This window comes from Marmota marmota, unplaced genomic scaffold (genome assembly GCF_001458135.2).
Source record: "Marmota marmota marmota unplaced genomic scaffold, marMar, whole genome shotgun sequence".
NCBI lineage: Eukaryota > Metazoa > Chordata > Mammalia > Rodentia > Sciuridae > Marmota > Marmota marmota.
In genome coordinates this window covers 8,009,799-8,018,902 of record NW_025999991.1, presented here as the reverse complement: position 1 = coordinate 8,018,902, position 9,104 = coordinate 8,009,799, and the positions used below count along the sequence as shown (strand labels likewise).

At 48.6% G+C, this 9,104-nt stretch overlaps 2 protein-coding genes across 2 annotated transcripts in view; one reads left to right on the top strand and one right to left on the bottom strand.

The window, feature by feature from the left end:
- The window catches only part of Tshz1 (teashirt zinc finger homeobox 1), a 72,520-nt gene extending 71,094 nt beyond the window's left edge, over positions 1-1,426 (bottom strand). The window contains exon 1 of the mRNA XM_015499588.2: positions 1-1,426. This exon is cut by the window's left edge and continues 77 nt beyond it. The gene's annotated coding sequence lies outside the window, so the exon portion shown is untranslated.
- Positions 1,427-1,727: 301 nt separating this feature from the next.
- On the top strand, positions 1,728-8,645 carry Ptgr3 (prostaglandin reductase 3; the record flags this gene model as incomplete). The annotated part of the gene is made up of 2 exons (XM_048806705.1): positions 1,728-1,825; positions 7,475-8,645. Coding segments are annotated over 2 exons (1,023 nt in total), but the record flags the coding sequence as incomplete, so codon positions are not given.
- Positions 8,646-9,104: the final 459 nt, after the last annotated feature.

Below are 9,104 nucleotides of genomic sequence, written 5' to 3'. Positions count from 1 at the left end.
TTTGTGCCCCGCGCTGCCCCTGGGGGGCTTGGCTGCCAGGATCGCCGCTGCCTCCGAGGCGAAATCTAATGCAAACACATTTCGAGCATGGATTTTTGGTCGGTCTTGATCTTCCAACAGAAAAAATTTGAAAAATATACAAAAAGCACCCCCCTCAAAAAAAGAAGGAAAAAAAAAACGCCAACAACAACAACCCGGAGAGTATGTGCCAAGGGGTGAAGAGCAGACATTCACTGGATGGGCGAGGTAAGCGTGGACTGTCCCCCCCGCCCCAAACTCCTGGGAGAGAAGAGATGCACTCTCGCTCTCTCCTCTTTTCAGTGAAATATAACACACATTCGGATCGCAGAGCTTTCAGACAGTCTCAACTGATAGACAGACACATCGAGCTGCTTTTCCTGCTTCAGTTTTTACTCCTCCTCCTCTCGCCAACGTCACCCTGACAATTACAAATAGGTCTCACACAAACCATACCTGTCAATCTTTTTAATTGCTTTGTTTTCTTTTTTTTTTTCCCGGAGCTAAACAATATGACACAAAAAAGGAAATCTTAATACAGCATAACATAAAAGATTGCACGTTGGAGGAAGACATTCAGAGATTGTTATTGTGATCCACTGGCTGATCCCGGGTAGAACCCATGTGTTCTAAGCCAAGTTAAGCAGACATTAGTCCCTGCAGATTCTCAAACCTGTTAGTTCCCCTCCCCCCTCTAGAACACGCATACACATGCGACCACGTGGATTCAAACCACCCTTGGGTGAAGTATGTCCTACATTTGAGAAAAAATACCTGTGTCACTTTTGCAATCCTAGTTTGGAGGTTAGACTTAGCTGGGGAAGGGCACTGTGTGGCTTTTATATTTTGGCAATTCATGGGTATATGGAAAACAAGAAATGTTTTTAAATTAAAATATACAACTTAAATAGAAATTTAAAGATGAGCTTTGCTCATCACAGACATGTGTAGAAATATTTAATTGGGCCCCTCTATGAAACGTGAATTGATTATTTAGTCAATGCACGCAATTAGGGAGAAAATTGACACGATGAAACATCTTTCTGGCTGGGTTAGAAAATGAGGTCTTCATACATCATTGCAACGTCTCCAGTTCCATTAAGCTCCTCGGCGGCACCACCTACAACTTTAAAATGTTTATGTGCTCTGGGAATTTTGCCCTCTAGTTTCAGTTTGTGTGTTCTCTCCCAGTGGGAAACCTGTAACCGTCTTGTAGAGCTACTTAAAACATTCATGGAAAAGCACAAAATCTAGGCCAAGATAAATAAAATGGCTTAGTTCGTGCAACTTGCACGGGACAGACCGAAGGCTCCAGGCGCGGTGAGGCGTTCTCCTGACAGGAGGCCCTAGCCAAGGCTCAGGGTGCAAGGAGAGCCCTCACCCCGCTGCTGGAGCTAGTGCGCGCTCACCGGGGCGGGGGCTCCCTGCTCGGCCCAGGCCCCGGCGTGCCCCGCCGCCCCGGCCGCGCTCGGGGTTGATTCGTACCANGCGCCCCCGCCCTGGCCGCAGCTCCCGGCTGTCCCGGGCCGCCCGCGTGCCCACACTGCGGCGCGCGCTTAGGCGCACAGCCTGACTTTGCGAGATCCCGGGAAGTTGAACCCGCCGCCATCTGGCGAAGGCGAACGTAATGTGACTTGCTAGTGTGAATATCCGATGCCACCGAACGTCCTCATAACTGGGGGTTATTTTAATTTGGGATTCCCCTCCCCTCCTCCGCAGCCCTCCCTCCCGCGCGCACCCACGATTCCTGCGTTGACATATCTTTTAGTGGAGCAGGAATAACCCGGACACAAACTGCGACGTTTAGGTAAATGTGCTTTGAAGGAAGGGGGCCAGGAACTGGCTAGCTTTTCCTGTCCGCTGCAGCTTGGCAACCGTCTAGCAATGGCGGAGTCTGTCCTTTCGCGTGTTGAGTGTACCTCGCCGTTGTCGTCTGCGTGTTGTCAGTGCTGTGTGACTGTTGTCTGTCCCCTGAGTGCAAGGATAGGCGCGTGGCGTGTGTCCAGGGCAGCTGGGCCGGGCTGGGCCAGGGGTATGGCTGCGTTTACCCGCATGTTTTGCAGACTCGACCTTCTGTCTTTTCCACCCCCATGCTCCGCACCTTAATGTGTTTCCACCTCACTAATCTTTAGTAACTGGTGAAGCGACAGGAAGGAAAGAGTCCTCACTGTGTCGGAGCCATACCACCCGCGTCTCTGCGCGGTTAGGTCCCTTTGCTGCCCGACTTGCAGGCTGCAGTCCTCTCTGCCCTTTGGCCTGCCAAGTCCCATCTGAAGGGTTCCAGCGTTGCATGGTTGCATGTTTCAGGTTGCATAATATTGTTGAAAGGAGGAGTTCGTTCTGATGGTAACTGGGCTGTAAATTGTGTGCTAGGAAGTTCTGTAAGTCCCCTGCGAGGTCGGAAGGACAAAATGTACCCGGTCCAAGTAGCTCCATGAAGCGTTTAATCAGTCCAGTTTAGAAATCCATCAGCCTCCCACACTAGAGTGTAGGAATGAAGAATACTGGTCATGATTCGAAACTTTTGGAAACCTGTTGAAAACTAGTAATTGAGTGAGCCAAGGAGTGAAAATGGGGTGGGGGTCGGTAGGGAGTGCTTTAAAGGGCGGTGTTTGCTTGTGTGCATGTAGTGTGTGTATGTGTATGTATCTCCTTGAAGCTGTCTGCTTTGGTCGACCTCCGTGCAAAGGATTGCTTCATTGTGTGATGCAATGCTAAGGCTGTTGAGAGTAAGAACATTCTCTCTGCCGAGTTAAAAAATAGGTTTGAGTATGTGTTCACTTAGAACATACAGAGTGTACCATAATGTGCTGGAAGTTGAGTTGAGACCAGACTAAAAAGCTTTCCAAACAAACAATAGAGGAAAAGTTACATGCAAGCTTTTTTTTTTTTTTTCTTTTTTGTGTGTGATGTTGTAGAGCATAGACTGTAAACTCTAATATAAACAAAACTGTGAATAAAACACCTTTTAGAAACGGGTGTGTAGTGGGGAGAGGGTAGTACAAGACTGGCAAGGGGAGTTATCAATTTGGAAAACCACAAGTAATGTGGAACTGCCCCTATGATGGAGGCTGCTTGGCTCTGCTCTGGGCTCCAGGCCTCCCGGGCCTCTCTACCTGCTAGGGTTAACTCTGTTAACTCTTCAGAATCTTTCTTTCTCTCCTCTACTCCCTTCAAGCTTTTGGTTGCTCTCACCTCCCTTTCCTCCCCCAAGGTTGCTGTCTCTCAGGTGCTGCCATGTGTCCAGGGTCACCAGGGTTGGTCCCAAGGTCGGGGCAATGTGGACCCCTGAGCCCGAGGTCTGAGCACAGGAGCACTGGCTCCCATGTATGTAGCCCATCAGTTTTGGTTGCTTTAAAATCCATGCCTTTTTTTTCCTTCCACATACAGTATACATCAAGAATCCCTTTAATATAAATAGTATATTTATCTGAACAACTTGACCTTTGACTTGTACCTTGAATCTAAAATAGGAAAAAAAAAAAAAAAACAGAGCCAGTTTTCTGCAAGTTAGAAAAGGACAGAATCTTTACTTCCCTCTTTCCTTACCCTATTGGAAACTCTATTCCATACTGTAGGAAGGGCATTTATTCTTGCAAACCATGTCAGTGAAGGTAGCATCTTACAGATTTTTTTAAGGAATGGAGGCTTAATAATTCAGTGCAGGTTAGTTCATTTTAATCCTAGATCAAATTTCCCCTGTGCAGTGTTAATTGCATTAAAAATTTATGCAGGTGCTTCTCATTTTTATCATAATAAAATCTACCTTGGAATGAATGCATTAAGCCCAAATTTGGAAGGGTGTTTGGGGATTTTAGTTGTGTTCCAACCATCTTTTGCTTTGAGTGAACCACTTGCATATCCCATTCCATCTAGTAGAAAACAAATTCTTCATTCAAAAAGAGGGCAGTACTTGTAAGCTGGACATGCTTTAGGGTAATAAAGTTTACCATTGAAGAAAGGTGTGAGAAGGGGTGTATAAAATCCTTCCGGAATGGGTCATTGATGTTCCTTTATCCAGTCCTCACCTTACCATGTGTAACTTCCCACCTCCCCCTCCATGCTGAGCCCTTGGAAAAGAGGGACTAGCACCCACGTCAAGTTGGTTTGTGTGCTATTTTTAGCTTTTTCGTAAGAAGGTGACAGATTATTCCGTTTCCAAGTATTTCTAACGATTTTCGGCTCAAGTGTAAGATAATGGAGCCAAGAGTTTGTAGGAATGGTGAAAGGAGGTGGGGGGATGGGGTAGTTTTTTTGATAAACGGTTTGTTGCTCCAGGGAGGGTAAAAATATTTCTTCTCCAGTGTAGTTGTTTTTCTTTCCTTTGTAGTTTGTCTTTTATTCTTTCTCTTTCTTTCTTATTTTTTTTCTTTTTAAGGAAAGTCAGGTTTGAACGACTTTGTTTTGTGTCCTAGTATTGCAGGGTTTTATTATGGACTCCCGTCTTCGCCTTTGATTTTTGTTCAAGAGAAACCGTTTCCCTCCCCCTCGTCTGTGTTGCCTTGCTTCACAATAAACATGACGAAGGGGTTCAGCACATTTTAGAATAAATAAACTGGGTGACTCTAGAAGGGTATATATTTGGGGAATGCCCGCACCGGTCCCATTCTTTCTCCTGGGGTCTCTGGATTCCAGTCTTTTCAGTGGGTCGTCCCGTCGGATTGCTAGAATCCTGCACTCCTTACAAACACATTTCCAATTATAGGGAGGTGCGGGGAAGGCCTGCACATCAAGCATCCTTCCCAACCTGCCTTCTGACTTGGTGGCTCACCGTCCCCGCTGCTGGACCGAGCCCCCTTTTGCTCTGAGCCTGCTGCCCTTGAACTTGTTTCTGGTGGAGCCAAGGCTCAGCCTCCCCGTCCTCACGCAGCTTCTACCCAACGCCCAGGTAAGGACTGGGGCGCTTTTAGGGCTGCGGCCATGCAGCGTCCAAGCTGGGGTCCCGCGAGAGCCGAAGTCCCCACATCCAGGGCCCAGAGACCCGGAGAGCCCGAGGTGCGTGGTGCCTGCAGCCGCAGGCTGTCGCCACCAGCCTGAGCCGCCTTCCCCGACGCCACTTCGAAGGCAGCAGGGATGGGGGGCGGGAGTGCCTGCGGGCCAAGGTCACGGTCCATGGGATGTCTGTACCACTGCTGGGCCAGCGCGTCCAGCTCTGCTCGGGACTCCAGGAACTTGTCCACGCGGGGACTGAGGGCGCGGGCAAAGAGGCGGCAAACAAGGCTCCTCTGCGGCCTGGGCGGCGGCCGCAGGGACGCTGGGGAGACCCAGCTGGTGCAGATCGGCTACCAGCAGTGGCCGAGGGATCTGGGCCCAGAAGCGCCCGGGGCTGGCCAGGTGGGATGGCGAGTGGGACAGGGCTCATGGAGCCGCTGCCCGCCCAGCGCTGGCCACGGATGACCGTGGCGCCGGCTTTCCAGGCAAGCCCGGTGGCCAACCCGCGCTGTCGCCGGCTCCCGTGGAGCCCCACTCCGCCTCCACTTTCGGCCTCTGCTGCCAGGTCCCGCGTGTCTGGGCTCCGCGTCCTGCCTGGGCTCCCTGTCCTGAGAGTGTGCCCTGCTGCTTCTCTCCACCTCCTCCCGGGAAGTGGCCACCGCAGGCGGGGGAGGGGGCGGGCGCTGCGTCTCTGTCCGGAGCCCCCGGGCGCGGGTTCCTAAGGTGGGGGGGATCCCCGGGCCACCGTAGAGGGGTAGCAGCCACTGGGCGTCCCCGGAGCCAAGCCAGGGTTCCTGGTGGAGGAGACACCACTGCGAAACGCCAGGGGGTTCCAGCCGGGAGGGGTCGGGCACACGAAGAGTTAACCCTGGGCAAAGGAGCACAGACAACAGAACTGGTGGTTGGGCCCCTGTCCCCCACCTCCGCAGGAGCCCTGCCATTGCTTCTGCTCCGAGGGCGCCTTCCCTGCAGCGTGCTTTGCTGCCTAAGGCAAGGCTCCAGCAGGGCTGTGCTCTGGGCCACCTCTCTCAAGTCCAGAAGCAAGCTCCCAGGAAGCCAGCTCTTCCCAAAAAGGCCAAGACTTGAGAATTAAGTACATTTAAAGACGTGGTAGCCCCCCCTCCTTCTCTAAAAATAGAATGTAGGCATCTTGGTATTAAATGCCAAATGAGAAACCAGCAAAAAATCGTTCTTCCCTTTTGTCATGGTAGTGCATCCTCTGTGGTTTGGAATTCCGCAGCGTATTACCGAGGCTGGGGCTGACCTCTGAAGGCAACTGTACTTGTGGGAAGGAACTGCTTCCCGCTTTCTCATTTGGACACTGTGTAGACACCCTTCTCTGTGGTAGCTAGGCCAGGGATGGTCATAAGGGAGTGTTTGTAAGTGCAGCGCATTATCTGCCTTATAGTGAAAGCAGGTCTTCACACCGGCAGTTTGGTTTATTAAGTTAAGAGTGAAATTCTTTAAAGATGGCATTCTTAACAGCTTTCGTCCTGCCACCAGATCCTACCCACTTTTCTTTTCAGTACAGGTGGAAATGACATGTTTAGGGTCGTCCCTGATGTGACATTTACCACCTCCTGACATTCTTAGTTAGATAGCTTTTTTCCCCTGTTTATCGGGATTTTTTTTATTATAAGGTATATCAAATGGAAAAAAAAAAGCTGGTAAAAAATACTGGCCTGGCAATTAGATTGACTCTGGATACCAAAGTGAAACTAATCATCTGGTATTAATCAAGTCATGTCTCTGCTTCTTGTTGGGGAGAAATACAGTGACAATTTGCTTTCCTTTGCATTTGAGAGGGACTGTGAAACAATGAATATTCCATAAAAATCATTTTCCCCAGTTTTTGTTCAGTTAATCAAAATGCATATTTTCACACTGGATATGGTTACACAAGAGAGAATATCAGCCTCTTCAAACAACCTTAGCAGTAACATGTAGCAACCCATGACCTTGTACACTCCACCAACCTTTAATAATATCATTGCCATTGCTATTATTATCTGAAGGATGAAGTTGTTGCCAGAATCAGTATATCTGCCCTTATTTGAATGTGTTTTATCCCACTGTTTTTAACATCTTTGCTAAAGAAGCCAATTAATTTCCAGCTTGTAGCTCTCGTGAAGTTAGTATGTGGAGGGCTTCCTGACTTTTCCCTTTTTTTCCTCTTTTTTTTTTTCTTAAACTTCTCCTTTTGGAAAAAAAAAAGGGGGGGGGATAAAAGCAAATGGCATGTGAAATAAATCACTTGCTGATTAAAGTGATATAAAATTATTCCTAAATTGATGAAAGAATAAAAGGTGCCCAAACTCTGAGTGCAGATCAGTGTGAACAGTACTTGTTTGATTCCCCCCAACCCCAGGGGAACAGCAGGATTGAATTTTCTTAAATTCTGTCAGATCCTTTAGCCCAGCAACCCCTCCACAGTCACTGGAGTTAGATATTTTTTTCTAAACAGAGTGTGAATATCTTAACAAAGAAAGCCTCATAATACATTGACTTGTTTGTTTTCTTGTAGATTTGTTGGCATTAATGCATCTGACATCAACTATTCTGCTGGCCGCTATGACCCATCGGTGAAGCCCCCCTTTGACATAGGTTTCGAGGGCATTGGTGAGGTGGTGGCCTTAGGCCTCTCTGCCAGTGCCACATACTCAGTGGGCCAGGCCGTGGCTTACGTGACACCTGGTTCCTTTGCAGAGTACACAGTTGTGCCTGCCAGCATTGCCACTCCAGTGCCCTCGGTGAAACCCGAGTACCTCACCCTGCTGGTAAGTGGCACCACTGCATATATCAGCTTGAATGAGCTGGGAGAACTGTCAGAAGGGAAGAAAGTTTTGGTGACAGCAGCAGCTGGGGGGACGGGCCAGTTTGCTGTGCAGCTTTCAAAGAAGGCAAAGTGCCATGTAATTGGAACGTGCTCTTCTGATGAAAAGTCTGCTTTCCTGAAGTCTGTCGGGTGCGATCGCCCTGTCAACTATAAGACCGAGCCCCTCGGAACCGTCCTCAGGCAGGAGTACCCGGATGGTGTGGATGTGGTCTATGAATCTGTTGGGGGAGCCATGTTTGACTTGGCCTTAGATGCCTTGGCTACCAGAGGGCGCTTGATAGTAATTGGGTTTATCTCTGGCTACCAAAGTCCTACTGGCCTCTCGCCTGTGAAAGCAGCAACACTGCCCGCCAAGCTGCTGAGGAAGTCTGCCAGCGTCCAGGGCTTCTTCCTGAACCATTACCTCTCCAAGTACCCGGCGGCCATGAAGCACTTGCTTAAGCTGCATGCCAGTGGGGACCTGGTCTGTGAGGTGGACCTGGGAGACCTCTCTCCAGAGGGCAGGTTTACGGGTCTGGACTCTGTATTCCGGGCTGTTGATTATATGTACATGGGAAAAAATACTGGAAAAATTGTAGTTGAATTACCTCACTCTGTCAACAGTAAGCTGTAAAAACTGAACAATGACATAAATCAAAGGAAAAGAAAATGAGCACTTTATGCCCGAGAATTACTCAAATCCATTTATTTTTAGTTTGTGATAGATATAATATTTTTTAAAACAAAAGTAAGGTGTTAATGGATCTCTCCATTCCTCCCTCCCTCCCCTTCCCTCTCTCTCTCTCTCTCCCTCCTCCTCCCCCTCCTTCCTTGGGAAAAAAAGTGCCAATAAAAGTTCCCTCCATACTCAGAGGTAAAACGTTTACATTCGATTCTTTAGTCATGGACGGTCTCATTCCAGATTTTATTGTTCCAGGGAAGTAAATTAATTCCTGATGCAGGACCTGATGGAATCAGTATGTCCTCAGCTTGATGAGATGTTAAAATCAGTCTTGAAAACAGTTCACAAAGCTGCCTCTGCTCTGAGAGAGCCTGCTCTTATGCTAATGAGCAGCTCAAAAGTGAGAGGTGCCACTCAAGTCTGCACTGTTGTCACTGTCCTATCCTCCAGAATAGGGCCCCCCTTTTTCTGCAGAGCCTTAACATAGACATTTGGGGCAGGATTCTCCCCAAATTCAATGTTGGTATTAGATGATTCTGAAAACACAGACCTGTCTTCCAGAAGTACCCTTTATTTGATGGGTTTCATCCACAGTCATCCTGGTAAGATGTGTTGCCCTGTGAGACATGTCTCTGTTACTGTGAGAAGAGAATTGAT